Source organism: Lutzomyia longipalpis, chromosome 4 (assembly GCF_024334085.1).
Source record: "Lutzomyia longipalpis isolate SR_M1_2022 chromosome 4, ASM2433408v1".
NCBI lineage: Eukaryota > Metazoa > Arthropoda > Insecta > Diptera > Psychodidae > Lutzomyia > Lutzomyia longipalpis.
In genome coordinates, this window is record NC_074710.1 from 290,186 (window position 1) to 308,019 (window position 17,834).

General features: G+C 37.2%; 5 protein-coding genes across 5 annotated transcripts; 3 read left to right on the forward strand and 2 right to left on the reverse strand.

Moving 5' to 3' along the window:
- Nucleotides 1-59: 59 nt before the first annotated feature.
- On the forward strand, nt 60-1,373 carry LOC129794624 (uncharacterized). Its single transcript, XM_055835416.1, has 2 exons — nt 60-160; nt 272-1,373. The coding sequence occupies exon 2, from the start codon at nt 322-324 to the stop codon at nt 1,057-1,059; it is 738 nt and encodes a 245-aa protein (XP_055691391.1). The 5' UTR covers nt 60-160; nt 272-321; the 3' UTR covers nt 1,060-1,373.
- Nucleotides 1,225-8,489, reverse strand: LOC129794621 (ubiquitin-like modifier-activating enzyme 1). Its single transcript, XM_055835412.1, has 5 exons — nt 7,205-8,489; nt 6,574-6,963; nt 3,658-4,872; nt 2,367-2,728; nt 1,225-2,291 (listed from the first exon to the last, which is right to left on the reverse strand). The coding sequence occupies exons 1-5, from the start codon at nt 7,970-7,972 to the stop codon at nt 1,877-1,879; spliced, it is 3,150 nt and encodes a 1,049-aa protein (XP_055691387.1). The 5' UTR covers nt 7,973-8,489; the 3' UTR covers nt 1,225-1,876.
- A 44-nt stretch (nt 8,490-8,533) lies between these two features.
- LOC129794623 (putative tricarboxylate transport protein, mitochondrial) lies at nt 8,534-12,438 on the forward strand. Its single transcript, XM_055835415.1, has 3 exons — nt 8,534-8,746; nt 9,495-9,722; nt 10,807-12,438. Exons 2-3 carry the CDS (start codon nt 9,515-9,517, stop codon nt 11,559-11,561), a joined length of 963 nt encoding a protein of 320 aa, XP_055691390.1. The 5' UTR covers nt 8,534-8,746; nt 9,495-9,514; the 3' UTR covers nt 11,562-12,438.
- A 381-nt stretch (nt 12,439-12,819) lies between these two features.
- On the reverse strand, nt 12,820-14,741 carry LOC129794622 (excitatory amino acid transporter 1-like). The gene is made up of 2 exons (XM_055835413.1): nt 14,161-14,741; nt 12,820-13,838 (listed from the first exon to the last, which is right to left on the reverse strand). Exons 1-2 carry the CDS (start codon nt 14,710-14,712, stop codon nt 12,882-12,884), a joined length of 1,509 nt encoding a protein of 502 aa, XP_055691388.1. The 5' UTR covers nt 14,713-14,741; the 3' UTR covers nt 12,820-12,881.
- Nucleotides 14,742-15,818: 1,077 nt separating this feature from the next.
- On the forward strand, nt 15,819-17,393 carry LOC129794628 (BTB/POZ domain-containing protein 3-like). Its single transcript, XM_055835422.1, has 2 exons — nt 15,819-15,954; nt 16,016-17,393. Exon 2 carries the CDS (start codon nt 16,027-16,029, stop codon nt 17,371-17,373), a length of 1,347 nt encoding a protein of 448 aa, XP_055691397.1. The 5' UTR covers nt 15,819-15,954; nt 16,016-16,026; the 3' UTR covers nt 17,374-17,393.
- The last annotated feature ends 441 nt before the right edge of the window (nt 17,394-17,834 follow it).

Here is a 17,834-nt window from a genome sequence, read left to right on the forward strand (position 1 = left end):
TAACGGTCACAAAGTTTTTTTTTTAATTTCGCCAAAGAGCCAAAAACCCGGTCAAAAGTCAGTCGCTTTAGTTTCTATTATTTGCATTCAATCGCAGTAGCTTAGCTCACCACAAAGTTTTGGTAGAAAAAAGTATCCTCTTCATCAAGGAAAGAAAATTGTAAGTAAATATATTAAAGGTTTTGATGAGTTTTGCAAGAAACTTTTCTGTAGCATCATTGACTCATTGAATAAAATCAATAATAAGATAACAAAATCTTTTGAATTTTAGCTTAATGCGATCTGTCATTGGCTATTGTTGAGAAATTCACGCAGCAAGCCATGGCTCAACCACCACGACGCAAAAGGATGTACGAATGTCAAATTTATGGGGAACCCCAGGCTCTGCCCCAAAATGTTCTACCAACAATAGAGCAAACAATGAAATACTACAAATACGTTGAAAATGAAATGAACGGCTGGCCACTCGAGAAAAAGGATCCATCCTCAAAGGAAATTTCCATGAAGGTTGCCACAAAAGTTGAGGAACTTTGGAATCAACTTCAAATTCCCATCATTACAACTCACTCAATCTCCAGGAAAATTCTACGACACAGACAAGCATGCAACAAGGTGAAGAAGAGTTTGCATAGTAGCTTAGCTGCAGTGGAAAAGCGAGAAAATCTGCGTGTGGCAGGTCAGAAGCTATTTGATATTGCTCAAAAGGATGTTGATAGTGGTGCTGATGATGTTGCAGATCAAATACTCTTCCTTCGTGATCAACGCGAGCAGAGACTTCGTACAATTGATAGTGTAGCAGTGGATCGTTTGAAAGCACCGAAGCAACCAGCACCAAAGAGAACAACAAGAAAGAGTAAACCCCTTCTGAGAAAGAGGAATTCCCTTGTTGAACACAACTTACAGCCCCGAAAGCGACTAAAGAGATACAAATTGGAAGATAGAGATCCCGATGATAGTGCTGAACACAGTGAGGAAGGGGAAGAGAAAGAGAATACTCGTGATGTTGATTGGATACCAAATTCCTCGTTAAAATCAAGAAATAGAATAAAGAAGGATTAGGATGTTAAAGAGAGGTCAGTAAAATGCAGAAGAAAAAAAAACTGGCGAGAAAATCATTTTTTATGATTTGAAGAAATAAAAATCTTTTCAGAAATTAAACAAATTATTTTAATTGACACCAGAGATAAGCAAACTCACAAATGAAAGGATCTCAAAGAAAACAAATTTCTTTTTTTTATCAATTCACCAGAACTTTATTGAAAACTCTTCATCGCTCCTCGATATAGCAGCATTTTTTTTAGTGAAATCCTTACATTTCTATCCTATTAAATTCAATTAGAAAAAAGACACAAATTCAAAAAAAAAAAAGAAAACTAAACAAATAAAAGGATATAAATCTAATAATGTGTTACAATGCTAATGCAAATTTTTTTCAAAGAATTCTCAAAAAAAAAACCTCGTGAGGCTTCCTTTTTTTGTTTACTTAATAAATAAATTGTTTTTCTCATACAAAATAAAGGATATTCTTGTTTTGTTTATTTTTTTTTTAAGTTTATACTGTAGATTAATATTTTTTTTTAACTAAATAAGTGCTTCAAAAAAATCTTTTCTCTTTGTTAATTTTCTCTATCTGTTTTTTTTTTCTTTTCTTTCATTACAATCACTTTCCTTCAGAATAAGAATCATTTTATTTATTTTTATTTTTTTAAATCTCTGTGTGAATGCAAATTTATAATTATAGTATTATGTTTTCTCTATATAATCATTGATGATTTCTTTTATTTATTTTTTTTTAATTAATTAATAGAAAAAATTAGGGAGGAGAGGGTGTTGTGTTTTGTGATTAAATCATATTGTTGAAATATATAAGTAACTTTTACGGCAAAGTGTATCGAACATATGGAACTTCAACATCATTGCCACTCTCATCATTGCAGCATATCTCAAAAATTAATGCCGTCACATGAGGTTCAATGCGCTTCTTGGACACCTTCTTCACCACCTCGGACATGAGCAGTACCATCCTTTCCTGACATTTAGCCTTCTGCATGAAGAAGGAGTACAGCATACACACACCCTGTGACAGCATTGTAATCTCCAATTTGTGCTCCCTCTTGAAGTATTCGAGGAATTCCGCCAGTGTCAGCTCACCAGTCACCTCAAAACGATCCCACAGTGTCCACTCAATATCGTAGTACGTGTTCTTTGGTGCTGGCATCGGTTCAGACTGCGCAAACAGCGGTAATGCCAAATTGGTGAAGACATTCTTGTATGCCGACAGATCCTTGCAACTATTACATCAAATAAACAAAAAAAATTAGTTTACAAAAGACAAACAAACAGACAAACAAACAAAATCAACCAACTTTTGAGCCAATTTGAAGAGTTCGAGAACAGCAAAACCCGCCACGACGGACGTTGTGGTGGCAATGGCAGGAATAATCTTGCCAGCAATTAATTTGGATTTGTGACGATCGGCCGGTTGAATTTTATAATTGGTCGCACGTAAATTCGATGCAGCCACAATGAAGTCCATGTGCAAATTTGTATCGTCATCCTTTTCAAATTCCAACGGTGTTATGCGATAATTCACCTTACTCAACTTCCCCAATTCCGTAAGGATCTCCTTCACGCGATCATGATCAATGTTATCGCTGCCATTTTGTTCCTGAAGCGCTGCATCGGTTACGGCAATCTTTACCCCTGAACGTGGCTTAAATGGTGGCACCTATATGGGAAAATTTTGTTGTTGTTAAAAAGTCAATCAGAACGGATTTAGTTCGGGTTTAGTTATAAGGACGTGCCAAAGTTTGTTTTGTACGTTAAAATTTGAATTTTGAACTAGATTAGAGGACATTAAAGTAGGTTGTGGTGGATGTTAAAATATCGTCATGTTCCCGTAACTTCTTACTACACAGCAGCGCCACAATTGACAATTTTCAGTCGCACACAAGAAGTCAGAGACGTTGCACATCATCTTGCTGCGCTCACCCAGTTTTCTTTAATTTTATAACTTTCCTTTATATTTGCATTTGAATTATCAAATGCAATGAATTCAAATGAAATCAAATGAATTATCAAATGCATTTAATCATTTCAATCAGTCATACACAGTGCATTCATTCATTCAATCATTCAACATTCACACGTTCATTCAGACTTCAATAGTATCTCATCGAGCAACCATACAGAACAACGAGAAATCTAGAAGTTAATCTCCGATATAGCCCCTTAAATGTAGGCAAAATTTTGTTTTTGCATTTAGCACCTCTTAAGATATAATTGTAGGACTTCTTGAAACCTTTCATTTGAGCCTAAATAATATAAAGTCAGTCAAGCTGTTCTCGAGTTATATCGAAAAAACCTTTTTTTTCTTCCTTAGGTCGCCATTTTTGCTAAACGACTTGCCCGATTTTCAAGTATGAGTTATCTATGAGAATAGAATCACTGATTTCTGCAACATACAAAAATTTCTAACCTCTAGCTATAAATGGAAATGATTGACAGTATTAAAAAAAATGGCGAATGGTGGCCATGTTATTTTTTTTTTTTAATTTCAAACTTCTGAAATTTTTCACCCCCAGCTTATACAAAGTTTGAACTCGATCATAAAAAATAATTAAATAAATCTAAATAAAATTGTGATTAGGTACTCACATGGATTCCACTGACAATCTTCTTAACCACATCCTTATTGCGCTCCTGTGGGATACCATAGACTTCGGCTTTGAGATTAGCTCCGGCATAGATGTAGCTGAGATGGAGGCTATCATTGGGATCAAAAACCAATGGGGTTGGGCACCTCTTTGGACCCGACCAAAATGGTTCACCACTCGATGTCATCTGATCAGCTGGAAAGTTGTACAGAAGCTGCTGAATTTGATTTGCATACTGCTCCTGCCAGTGGAAACGTGCCCATTTCACGCAATCCTCAAAATTTTGGGGTCTATCATCAATTAGGGCTGCCTTAACGGATTCCAAAATTTCAAGTGGCTGCAACCCAGGCAATTTAATGACGCGATCAATGAATGTTGCATCCGAAATGTACTGCGATGCATTCTCAGCTGCCTGCTTGAAAACCCCTTCGAAGATGTCACGTGCCCACTGAAGGGTATGCTCAATTGCATTTGGGAAATTCTTCAATGTACAAATGGGGATACTCTTTTCCGGTGGATCCTGACTCGAATTGTACGATTCCGTGAGATATGGGACAATCACTTGGATATTCCCCATTGTCCCAAGAGTCCCCGATTCAAGGAGTGGCTTCCTGTAGTACACACAACGACGATCAACATAACTCCTTGCATCCACATTATCCAATGCATTGGCAATCCCATCGAGATCATTGAAGAACTTATCATCGTACACATTCTCCGTCTCAATCCCCACACGATTCTCATGTGCCACAACATTTATATTCGGATTCATGCGCTTCACAGCAACAGCTGCTGTCCCAGATTTGGGCTTTTGCACATCATGCGGACGAAAGAGGAACTGCCTATTCAAATTGGACTTCTCAATGAGATCCATATCCGTGAGGAAAACCTTCCCATCGGGCCCCGCGCCGATGCCACTCATGGCAAAATTCTTCAGCAATTCACACCCAATTGCACCGCTGCCAACGATAAAGTACCGCAAATTGCCCAATGTCTCCTGGAACGTCTTACCAAATACGGCAATTTGACGATCATACCGTGAGCCAATTGGCTTGCAATCCTCCTCAGTTGGGGTTAAATTAATCAAACACTCAATTGCATCAAAGTAGAAGTACTGAAAGATCGGTGTGAACTTCCCAGTGCATGCTTTCATTACTTCTTGGGCAATTATCCCGCCAATTGAGGCATTAATCGGATTGAGATCTCCAGAAGAGACCTAAAATAAAACAAATTAAAAACTCTCAATTCAGTTTTTTCTGTTTTTTTTTTAATTCCCTTTAGGAAGGAAGCTAATCTAGAATCTGGATTTATCTTCTGAATAACGTAGAAATTATCTAAATGCTTAAGTTTCAATAAACTTAGCCTTAGAACTTTGATAGATGAATATTAAGTCCAATTAAAACTCGTGCTTAACCCATTTAGTTCTGATTACACGTAACAGACTTAAAAAAAAACTTTTTATTAAAAAATTAATTTTAACTTGAATTAATTTGAATTTAAACTCTGAATAATCTGGAATTAAAGATTGATTATTATCCTATAAAATTAACTAAATTTTAAAGTGAAATTCCCCTTTAAGTATACGACTTAAATTTCTTAAGCTACACGGAAAAAAATAAATAGCCAAGGTAGACACAAAAAATATTTCTCCCAGCTATTTGGCGTTAGAATATAACAATGTCCAGGGTAGAAATGAATTATGTCTCTCCCAGACATTTGAAATTTCTAGCTCAGAAATTTTAGAGAAAAATCAAAACATTCAAAAATTAGGTTATGGGATGGTGTTGTTGACTTTCACTGAAGAAGTGCAATTTTCCTGTGGACCCATTTACATTAACATCTCATGATTTGTCGGAAAATCTCACAGTTTTCCCAGTGATTTATGAAAATGACCATGTTTATGTGAGTATTGTGCATGTTCTGTTCATGGTGGTTCCTTCCGTGGATTCATTCCCATTGTTTCTCAGATTCGCGACGATCTCAATGACCTTCTCGCGGAATTTTTTAACATTTTCCTGGACATTTTCAACCAGATTGCTCTCCTAGGAGTTACTGAAGGTTCTCCTGAGTGCTAAGTTCATGTGAAAAATGACAAAATTTGTGAGGAAGTTAAAATTCTTTTTTGGCCGAGAATAGAGCTCTAAGTGGCTCACATACAAATTATACGTGGTAGAGACATATAAGAATTTCTGGCTCAGAAATTTGTCAATAACTGTACCGTACAACTTTTTTTTTTCCGTGTAAGCTTAAGTTTCATAGGCCAGGCTGTGGTTCTTTAAGTTTAGAATTACTTCCTTGAATTTACCAATTAATCTTGAACTTAAACTTGATTTATCACACCAAATAACATCAGGTTAATTGATCAACAGTGTCTCCTGTAGAATTAGTAGTTAACCTGATGAATTTTTCTTTTAAATTTTTATTGTTTAGCAAATCTAACTTTCTTGAGACGAAAAGCTGCTGCAGATTGACAAGTCTTATTTATAATTAACCCTGGTAAATCTTCAAGTGATTCTCAATTTTTTTTTTTTCAGTTCAAACCAGATAAATCTTTTGGCTCAAACTGGATTAATCTGCGATTTGGAGGAAAATAAACTCCAACAATCAATAAAATCACCTTTTTTATATCATTAAAAGACCTCTTTAATCAGCATTTTAAGACTTTCTTTCCCGCCTTTGTGTATTTTTTATTTAAAAAAAAATTCTTCCGCAAAATTTCCGCGGAAATTATCACAATGAACGTCTCAATGACTCACAGCTGTGAGCACATTTTCCCAGTTATTTTACACACAGAAAAAAAAACACAGGGAATGTTCCAAGATTGCGCAATCACATTAAAATAAGACTAATGCCATCAGCGATGATGAGGTCTCAATTGGAGGATCTTAAGAAGAAAAGAAAAAAATGAAATTCTTACCTTGGCGAAAGTTTCGAGGAGTTTCTCATTAATTTCCTCATCAGTGTGCTTCTTGGCCAACTCCACGAATACCTTGGCATCAGCTTCACCCCATGGTGTGGGCATACGTTGGTGTTGTGCTACAAAATCATGCAGAGCCTTGAAGGCAACATGAATCTGCTGTGGATGATCGAATTTGCCGTAGTCAAAGTGAACGTAGTCCACAAGGGGGCCCTGCTGGGTCTCTGTGAATGCCTTAAACTTGATACTTTTGGGCATTTTCACCTGCGTTGCAATACCCCCGCGGATGTACGGCGTGAAGGTGCTTGTGTCACCAATACTGAACGTATAGGGACCAAGGACGGTAATCTTGCGTGGTTCGCACTGGTTCAGCTCCGTCATTCCTTGAACCTGCAATATGGGTGGGTGGGGTGGGGGTGGTTGGTTTTATGAATAATTGAGAGATAAGAGTTTGACTCAATATTTAAGTACAGAAAAAAATGCTCCAAATGGGAAATCAATTTTGTGATGTTTATGGTGAATTATTGAGAGAGAAAGAGAGAACGAGTTTAAGGGAAACGGATCATTTTTCTTTTGCTAAATTAAATTACTCCCGCGGCAGACAAAGGAAAATGCAATGCATTAAACTTACCTCAGAGAATGTGACGTAGTCTCCATCCTCAAGACCATGACGTGTCTCATCGAGGCACGTAACAATGCCTTCCTTATCGTTGGAGACGCTGGCAATCATGGCAGAGACGGGATTAGCTCCATCCTTGTCATAGACAATGAAATTCTCCCCAAAGTCACAGAAGATCTTGGCAAAAAGTCCACGGGATTCCCCGATGATGAGAGCAATGTTGCTGCTGTGGGTAATTTGTGAGATGCGCTCCTGCTCAGCCAGTGTGGCTTCCGTGAGGACAACACAGTGAAATTGACGGATAAAATCCTCAGTTAGGGGTCCTGTGTAGGACTTTGTGGGCACATAGCTATTCAGCTCAGACAGCTGCTGGCAGCATGCTTCAGCACGATTCTGCCCCACAGTTGCCTCCGTGAGGTAGAACTGGGAGCTGAGATCCTGCAGCGTGCACACCTGATCATCGTGCAGTGTGACGGATTTCACACCGCCGAGAATGACATTCTTTGCAATCTCCACCCCAAGGCCCCCAAGCCCGGAGATGAGGACATCGGATTTAGCCATACGGCGCATAGCATCGTGGCCGAGTACGTAGAGTTGGCGCGAGTAGAGACCCTCATCAATGTCACCAGTTGAGGGCCCAGCTTCGAGCTCAAGCGAAGTCGATCCATTATTCTTCGCCATTTGGTGTGAGGAAGTTGACGACGACGAGTCAGTTGAAGGCAGCTTCCGCTTCTTGGCGGCTGGGGGATCAACGGAATTTTCAGCAAAACCACTAGACATCGGACGCAAAGGCCGAATTGGTGAGACTTTTTTTTTCCTTCGAGACGCGTGCTTCAAATCCCAAAATCCACGCGCTTCAGCACTTTTTCTTCAACCAGTACAGTATTCAGCTAATTTGTATTGCATAGATGAACCACCACAGCATACACAGAACGCAAAATAAATGCAGTCTTTTCCACAATTTCCCCACAAAATTTTCCGGACTTTTGCACCAAAAAAAAATTTTTACTCAATAAAGAAAGTCACTCTATCGCGTGAAACGCCAAAGAAACATTTCTACCCACACACTGCTGCAATTGTATTGTATGTAAGAATTTGATAATGTGTGCGTGTTGTTTCCTGAAAGAAAACTAACTGATTTGCAACATTTTGTATCTTTTCAATAAATTGAAAATGCTGAAAATGTTTTCTTTTGAATTTTGCTTTCTCGCTAATATTATTAAATTTTTTGAGTTTGAAAAAATCCACCCAAATGGGAAAATCGCGAAGAATAAATCTTATGTTTCATCATTTTCCACGTTTCTTGGCTTTTCTATGTTTCTTAGCTCTTTCTCGCGGGCCACTAAGAATGTTTCAAACATTCCAAGCGCAGCCAACTTCATTTGCCTTCATTCATTCTGTCATTTTTTCTCCTTCCCCCTTTGCTGCATTTTTGTGTGCATTTTTAGCCATTTTAGCAGAATTAGTTTTTCCACATTTGCCCATAAAGTGATGTTTTGATTCAATTCCAACGAAAAAACAATCATTGCAACCACGAGATTTTTACAATAAAATGTAAGTAAATTTTCTTCCTTGATCAAAATCTCCGTGTGTGTTTTGGACTCTGTGCGATTAGATAACACCCAACATGCGGAAAAATGCGTTGATTTTGTGGGGAGATTTCGAGTAATTTGCCCGTGAATGGTTTAGAATAGACGGCAGGTAGACTGGTGGGATTATCAGGTGCAAATCTGCAAGAGGACATTGCCCAGAAACTTGAGATTCTCCCGTTTTTTTCTTATTTTATTTTCATCAATCTTTTTGCCGATCCTTGCTCTTCTTGCTGACTTTCCTTGGTAACAGCTATTGCAATCAGTTCGAAAACTTACTAACGTATTTGAATTTTAATGGAATTTTCCTAAAATTAATTTTTATGTTAATTCTTATTGTTTTTTTCTAATGAATCTTTGATATTGTAATTTATTTTTAAAGCTATTAATTGTAATGGAAAGTTAGTATGTTTGGAAAATATAATAAAAGAAAACTTAAAAGAATTTTTCTCTACAATTTGATTAAAACAGAATTTTTTGGCCTTCAATTTAATGATTTTTACATAAGAAAATATTTTTTATACTTATTTAGTTTGATGCCAATTTCGTTGTGCTATCGTCGTAGTTTTGACGTAGAAATCACTTGAATAAATATGCTCTTTGTCATTTTTGTTGCTTTATCTATCAGGACAATGTGGTACAAATTGATATTCCTCGATTTTGAAGATGAAAATATAAAATTATTGCTTCTCTTCTTATTTCTTCTTTTTCAGTTTGAAATAATTTAAAGAAAATGTACAACTTAGCCACAAGGAAACACTCAGGGAATCCTTTCTATCGACCATGGTTGGAGAATAATGGTGCTGCTGCAGCTGCCGGTGGTGGTGGTGCCGGAACGAGTGTTAAGGGCATCGTGGCAGGCGGCATTACAGGTGGCATTGAAATTTGCATAACATTCCCCACGGAATACGTGAAAACGCAACTACAGCTGGACGAAAAGGGTGAGTTTTTCTTTCTTATTAATTTTCTTTGATCCCTCTTTATGTAAGCGATCGCCCCATAGAGATTTGTTGAGATTTGTTTTCCATTCACAAGACAAACTCTTATCGCGCCTCTTTATGTAACTTGTCTTCCCATTTTGTCAAGGAAAAGTTGAGTAATGTTTTTTATGAGCTACGATGCGCATTTTTTCTCCATCTATTAATATAACATTAAATAAATAAAGACAACATGTCAATGTCGGAGGAAAATGCTTCATCTTAAAACTTTTCATGATTCTCAGAGATAAAATGAAGATTTTTTAATTTAAAATGTTTTACGTATTTTTATTTGAGCAGTTTGTGGGTAAAATTAAGCAAAAAATGGGTCAAACTAGATTTTTCCAATTCTTTGATTATTTAACTTTCAATGAAATCCATTTAATGAGCTCCATAGCACCATGACAGGGCAATGCTTAAAATAGTTGCTCATAGAAATCCCAGGGGCGTAGTCAGAAATCGTTTCTAAGTAAGGGGTGTTGTCGTTGCATTTCTAACGTTTGACAATTCTTTATAATTTTTTTAACGAAATATTTAGGCTTAAATTATTATTTTTTTGATTATATTTGTAAGGTAAAACAAGATCTGACTAAACTTTTAGAGTGTTTAGGCCGTTTAGAAACTGAAATATTTTAAAGAAAGATATTTTTTTATAGTTTCACGTTTTATTTTGAAAGTTTGACATTTCTGTGATAACGTTTGACATTTTATCTTGAAAGTTTGATGTTTCTTTTTTAAATTTGACATTTATCTTTTATATAAAGTTTAAAAATCCTTTTTTATTATTTTAAATTTTAATTTTATACTTGATATTTTCTTTATTTTCTAATAGAAAAATTGAATTGAATGATTTTTTAAAAGGATGTTTTAGCCCAAACATCCTTTTCGGCTACTGGAAAAGGATTTAAAGTGCTTTTTTTTATATTCATCAATGCACCATTAATTTCATCACGACACTGTTGAAAAAAAAAAAGAATAATTTCACCTTCATTTAAAAGCATGAAAAGAGCGTGATTTATAATTAATTTTTTTCACGCGTATTTGGTAGGTGCCGTGAAGAAGTACAATGGAATTTGGGATTGTGTGCAGAAGACCGTGAGAACAAATGGATTTTTTGGTCTGTACCGCGGGCTGAGTGTTCTCCTGTATGGCTCCATCCCGAAGAGTGCTGTACGTTTTGGTGCCTTTGAGAAGTTCAAGGGGCAAATGGTGGATGAAAAGGGGCAATTGTCGAATGGTGGGAAACTCCTGGCTGGTCTGGGAGCTGGTGTGGCTGAGGCAATTTTTGCTGTGACCCCCATGGAGACAATTAAGGTGAAATTCATCAATGATCAGCGTAGTGCAAATCCCAAATTTCGCGGATTCTTTCACGGTGTTGGGGCAATTGTACGCCAAGAGGGTATTTCGGGTGTCTACAAGGGGTTAACGGCTACAATAATGAAGCAGGGTTCAAATCAAGCTATTCGTTTCTTCGTCATGGAATCCCTCAAGGATTGGTACAAAGATGGGGATCCACAGAAACCCGTACCGAAGCTCGTTGTTGGGGGTTTTGGTGCTTTTGCCGGGGCTGCATCTGTCTTCGGGAATACCCCCATTGATGTGGTGAAGACACGTATGCAGGGCCTCGAGGCGGCCAAGTACAAAAACACCGCAGATTGTTTCATGAAAATTTGGCGCAATGAAGGTCCTCTGGCCTTCTACAAGGGTACCGTACCACGCCTAAGTCGTGTCTGCCTCGATGTTGCCATCACCTTTATGATTTACGACTCATTCATGGAGTTGTTTAACAAATTCTGGAAATAAGTTAAAAAAAAAACTTTCCAGATTTTTTTAAAACATTTTTCTTTCTTTTCTTAGTGTCTGCACATTATTTATTTTTCTTTTTCTATTGCCTCTTTTAAAAAAAATGTTTTCCTTTTATTTTTCTTCCATCTGATAAATTGGTTAAAAAAGGAATGCGCGCAAATCATTTTTACTTCCACCCCCATCATCGTGATTGTTTTTTATATTAATAATAATTGTAAAAAAAAAATAGTAAAATTACTTTCAAAGCATTTTTTGTGTAAAGTTACCAGAATAGAGAAAAATAATATTTTTTGTACCAATAAACGGGTTCAATATACATACAACATTCCGGAAATGATGATAAAACATTTAAAAAAAAAAAGAAAACTCTTATTATATTAGTTTGTCATACATTTATCTGGATTTCTAACCCTACATTTTTACCATTACATTCAATGAGTGTGAATGAGACAGAAAATCAAAATTGTACTGAATTTATGTGAATATATTAGGTTAAAAATCCGTGTAAATATTGGACAAACTAATAACTCTTGGCATTTATTTTATATCACATTTTTTATTGATTGCCTATCTCTTGTTATGTTCTTTCATTTTGTTTTTATCTTTTCTATCAATGTATAAAAAAAAAGAATTCTCTAGTCTCCTTAACATGTTGTATAAAATATGTACATGTGTAATTTGGCGGTGATTACATAAAATAAAATAAAAAAAGCGAATTGTTTCATTGGCAAAAATTTATCATATTGATTGTAAGAAAGAAAAGGTTTTTATTGGAAGTATAAGTGTTATCAAATTTTTATTGCAAAGTTTTTTTTTCATGTCTTTTACTCATAGAGGTCACGAAGCAGAAAATAAAATGATTCTTTAAAAAATATTTCTTTGACTTTTTATTTATATTTATTTAAAACTTCTGTTGTTGCAGTGAGACTTTTGCTATTTGCAACGTTTAATTAAAAGAAAATTAAAACATCGAAGAGACTTATTTTAACGTTTTTTATCAATTAAAAATTGAAATCAATACCAAGCGGCTTGCTTTATACACCTAACCTACAAAATTTACGTAAACGATAAAAAAAGATGGCGAGGCAGAGCAACGCAGTTCAAAAAAATCTTCAGAAGATCATAGTAATCTTTAAGAACATTTAGGACTAATACAGAACGTACAGAACACAGTAAGTGGACGGCAGATGTTCCCAGTTTTACTCGGGATTATTTTTTTTAAACGACCGAACATTTAATAAAAAAAAAGCTTCAATTTCCGTTAAAAACTTAATTTATTAAAACAAATTTGAATACAACAACAAATTGCAACAGATTTTAGAGTCTTTCATCGTGAACTTCAACATTATTAGCAGTCAATGTTTGCTGACTACTTAGCTCTTTTAGGTGTTTCCTACTCCAATGCTCAACAATACCAACACCATAGGAATCCCCCATGACATTCACAACAGTCCTAAAGCGATCAAGGAGCCAATCAACGGCCAAAATGAGACTAACATCCTCCGGTGGGAGCCCAACAACATCCAACACCATCACCATGGTCACCAAGCCAGCCTGTGGGATACTTGCAGCCCCAATACTTGCAGCTGTGGCTGTTATACTAATAGCCAGGATGTCCACAAAGGACAGCGGGATGTTTCGGAGTTGTGCAATGAAAATCACCGCAACGGCTTCATAGAGAGCTGTCCCATCCATATTAATCATCGCTCCAATGGGTACCATGAATCTCGTGATGCGCTTATCAAAGCCATGATTATCCTCCAAGCATTGCAGTGTCACAGGGATGGTGGCTGAGCTTGATGATGTCCCAAAAGCCGTTGCAATGGCTTGTCCCATATGCCGCACGACAACATACGGATTCTTCCGTGTTAGGACGTAGTAAAGTATGGGTTGGGCAATAAAGCCATGAAAGAGAATCCCCCCAAGAACAGTGGCAAAGTACAAGCCGAGGCGTATGAAGACGTCCATATTGTCGGATTCAACGAATTTGGCACTTATGAGAAAAAGAACGCCAACAGGTGAAAGCCAAATAACCCATCCAGTTATTTTCATCATCAGTATGTTTAGTTCACGGAAAAAGGTATTAATAATTGTTGTTTGTTCCTTCATCATACTCAGAGCAATGCCAAATGCAATGGACGCCACCACAAGTCCAAGGATATTGGTGCTATTTGTAAAAACTCCCTCAATTTTCCACAAATTTATATTTTCCAGAGCTTCCGTGTCATTTTCATTCGGGGGAATAAGTTCCGTTTGATATTGCTGAATTGCAGCCTGAAAATTGTGGGAAAAAATGGCGGAAGTTTCATTTTTTTGTTTCGCTTCAAAATGGCGTTGAATCGCTTTTTCATCGATTCTCATTGCACGTCATTTTGGGACAATTTAATTGATTTATGGCGATTCCGTCAGGAATGTTGTAGCCTTCAATTTAGAAGACTGAATTGAATTTTTGAAGAAAATAATCACTTTTTTCATGCGGGGGAATTGATTGATATCTTTGCAGGTCTTTTGATCCCAAAAAAGGCAAAAAGAGCCCAAAAACCACGCACGAGTTTTCTTTTGAAAAATAAAATGTAATTAAATATTTCCTTTGTACCTGAACATAGTTGGGTGGAAAGAGATTTCGTATCAAATCAAGCATGGTATCAGCAGTTGTCACATTTCGCGCCACTACAGCTTGATCGCCATCTTCAACGGTTTGCTGTCCAGCACCGGGTTTGATTGTAATCGCAAGAATAACACCAAGAGTAATAGCCATGACGGTCGTAATGAAGTAGTACGTAATGGCAAAGGCACCAATTCGTCCTGACATGGATAAATCCATGCTACTCACAGCAGCCACGAGGGATGAAATGATGAGTGGCAGCACCAAACCACGTAGCATTTGAAGGAATAAATCCCCAACGTATTGCATGTACATCACATTACGCGATGTCCATGCACCAGAGCTGGTTGCTTGAAGGATAACACCGAGCACAATACCAGTAACAACACCAATAACCGTTAAAATGGCCAGGAGATTATCCTTCAGGTACTTTTTCATCTTTTCCTTCATTTTTTTTAAAAAGTTTTTCACAACTAGGACTAATTTTTTGTGACTACTCCAATGAAAGAGTATCAATTGACTGAATTCTCTTTTTTGGAACATGTATGATTCCTCCACAATATTGTCTGGAAGTGTGACTAAACCCCCAATACCATACACAAGAGTAAATAAAATAGAATGATGAAAAAAAGAGAGACAGGCAATGGCTTTTGCGAGAGATCCAGGGCAATAATGGTTGTGGATTTCAATCATAAAAATATAAAAAGTATAATTAAAATTGTGTGTTCAGAACAATTCGCGATATGACTTAATGATATCCAATTCTTCGTGCGTCTTATCATCATTTTTTTTGTGAACTACATAGACACACACCTTTATTCAGCCAGAGTACGCAAATACTAAATGAAAATACTCATCACGGGAGTTTTATTGAATAAAAGATCGCTCTTCGTTTAGTTATGGCTAATTGTAGGTATATTTAGGTAAATATTTGATTGCAACTGATTTTTTTCGGGTATTTTTATCTAATCACGTAAGGTGTAAAGCTGTAAAATAGAGTTCTGAAAAGCTCTGAGCGCTAAATCTTCCTTAAAAAATTGTTGTAGTTCAATTCTAAATAGTGGGAATTTTAAAATAATCTTAGATCCTGTTAATAACGGCCATTGAGATTGAATTTAGAGACTTTTTCTTACACGACGCGTAAAAAAAAACATTTTCCGGAGTATTATACTGGACTTTAATGTGTTAAAAAAGGATAAGATACAAAATTTTAATAATTTTGCAAAATACGAACGTATTTTATTATTCAATTAATTAAAATCAATCAAGAAATTAACTAAGATTTTAAAGAAACTAAACAAAATGAATTTAAACATGGCTCTCAACGGTGTATGTATTTGAAATTCATTACGTACTTGATACGCGTAAGCAAAGCGTAGCAAATTGTTTCAGGACCCTCGGTTCTCTCACTCGCACGTCACTATTGTTGTCTCGCTTGCATGGTGGGTTTTTCAAAATTTCCTCGTATTTTTCACACAATTTTCCAGCAAAACTGAGTTTAAAGTGCTCAAGAAGACGTCGACGCCGCGTTAATTGGCATCGCCGCGCCGGCCGTTTCAAAGCAAACTAAATATAATCTTTTTACCAAAAAAACGCGCCAAAAACTAAAATGTTTTAAAATGCCACCACTTGAAAGTTTATGGCGCTGCTGGTGATGAAATTGTGGGAGGAGGAAGTGAGACAGAGCATAACAGAACACAACAAAAACAGCTGATGGTGGGAAAAGTGCGTGAAAATTAAATTAATCCGGCTTTTAAAAGAAATAAAATAATTTCCCGAGAACAGGTAAAAATCTTTAATCACATTAAAAAATAAATAAATCCCTAAAAAGTATTTTATTTAATAGAAAGAGAGAGAATGGAAGGAAATTCCTTGGATGATAATATTTGGACAACCAATGCGGGATGCATTGAGACGAGACTCTCAAAATTCATTGATAACAATTTCCTGGCCGATATGACCTTCCTGGTGGGACGGGATAGGCAGAAAGTGCCTGGGCATAAATTCATTCTGAGTACATGCAGCTGGGAGTTCTACAATGTCTTCAATCTCCTGCAATTGGATAAGAATGAATTGCTTGTGGAGGATGTTGAGTATCCGGCCTTCCGGAATTTCCTCACATACTGCTACACTGGGAAAGTGGTGCTGAGTGAGGAGAACACCTTGGAGATTCTCAAGTTGGCGCAACGATTCAACATGGAGCACCTCATTGGGATCTGTGAGGAGCACATTGGGGCGAATGTCACGAAGAGAACGTGTATGGTGTTGTACAGCAAGAGTATGTGCCTGAAGCAGGATTCGGGGCTCAAGGAGAAGATTCTCAGCATGATTGAGGAGAATTTCTCCTACCTCGTACAGGATCGTGCCATCATGAAGACCTTCGTGGATCTCCCATTGGCAGCTGTTAGGCAAATTGCTGCCTTGGAGCACCTCCAGTGCGATGAGATGGAACTCTTTGATGCTCTCATGAAGTGGGCAACACACATGTGTAGGAAGCTAAAAATTCCCGATGTGCCGAAGAATCTGCGGAAGATCCTCTGTGATGTCTTCTGCATGATTCGTTTTCCCATCATGAAGATTGAGTGGTTCCTGGAGATACTCGCAAAGTACCCCGAAATACTCACACCCAGTGAAATTGCCCTAATCTCCCTCACAATCAGAGGTGACGTCAAGTCATGTTCAAAGTTCAGCAACAATCCGAGGAAAAATATCATTCCCATGCTGAGGAATGCTATGAAATTGGACATTGCTGAGGGAAAACTCATCCCATGCTTCCTCAATACAATGCAACCCATGAATGTGGCAGCAATGGAGATCACAGTTAAATTCCGTGGCGATAGACCCGGTGTTCTCATTGGTTATGCCTTCATTGCGAAGAAGGGGCAGGAAGTGAATCAGGTGTCGTGCAAACTCAGGCAGGAGCAGGGACGTTCGGAGACCTTTCAGGTTCAGGGGAGATCCACAGCACTCGGTAAGAGGTACAAGCTCAGCTGGGACTATGACCTGATGGTCGTTTGTCTGGGGCGGAAGATGAGCATCATGAATAGGAGCAACGTTTGGAATGAGCTTATCTGTACCTTTGATAAGCCCGTGGTTCACATAACTACCGAGAATACATCCCCATTTGTCGGGGAGACGCACATCAATGGAATTTATGTTATGAACAGCCAATCTGCCATTGTTCCTTACTTGATTTTTGAATAAAAGAAAACTTTGTAATTTTCCTCCTATTTTTTTAAATGATCAATAAAGAATTGAATTAATAATAAAAAAAATATTTGATTATAATTAGACCTTTAAAGTATGAATTGAATCGGGCATCATGACCATATTTCGTGAAGTTCCGGGAAAATCTCTTTTGTCCGTCTGTAAAAATGTACTTTTCCTGCAAATGTCACGGCACATGCGGAACATTTAGGGAGGCAATTGCAATCTATATAATAAAGAAAGGCCTGTTTGTTGGTGAACATCGTTCCGACTTTTCTATACAAATCCACACCGTTTGTCCGATCGCGATGAAATTTGGTACAGAGGCTCCTTATAACAGGCGGTTTCAGATGGCCGTATTCATTTTCCCCCCAAAGCCCCCCTTCATAGCGCCCCCATATATAATTCATGCTTTTTTGTCTACTTTTTGAAATTGGCGCCATTTTCGGTACTATTTG

Coding starts and splice junctions, on each gene's coding strand:
- LOC129794624 (XM_055835416.1), top strand. CDS start 322: ATGGCTCAACCACCACGACGCAAAAGGATGTACGAATGTCAAATTTAT.
- LOC129794622 (XM_055835413.1), bottom strand. CDS start 14,712: ATGTTCCAAAAAAGAGAATTCAGTCAATTGATACTCTTTCATTGGAGT. Junction 13,839..14,160: donor TTCCACCCAACTATGTTCAG/GTACAAAGGAAA, acceptor CACAATTTTCAG/GCTGCAATTCAGCAATATCA.
- LOC129794623 (XM_055835415.1), top strand. CDS start 9,515: ATGTACAACTTAGCCACAAGGAAACACTCAGGGAATCCTTTCTATCGA. Junction 9,723..10,806: donor ACTACAGCTGGACGAAAAGG/GTGAGTTTTTCT, acceptor CGTATTTGGTAG/GTGCCGTGAAGAAGTACAAT.
- LOC129794621 (XM_055835412.1), bottom strand. CDS start 7,972: ATGTCTAGTGGTTTTGCTGAAAATTCCGTTGATCCCCCAGCCGCCAAG. Junction 2,729..3,657: donor AGATTGTCAGTGGAATCCAT/GTGAGTACCTAA, acceptor TTTCCCATATAG/GTGCCACCATTTAAGCCACG. Junction 2,292..2,366: donor CTCTTCAAATTGGCTCAAAA/GTTGGTTGATTT, acceptor TTGATGTAATAG/TTGCAAGGATCTGTCGGCAT.
- LOC129794628 (XM_055835422.1), top strand. CDS start 16,027: ATGGAAGGAAATTCCTTGGATGATAATATTTGGACAACCAATGCGGGA.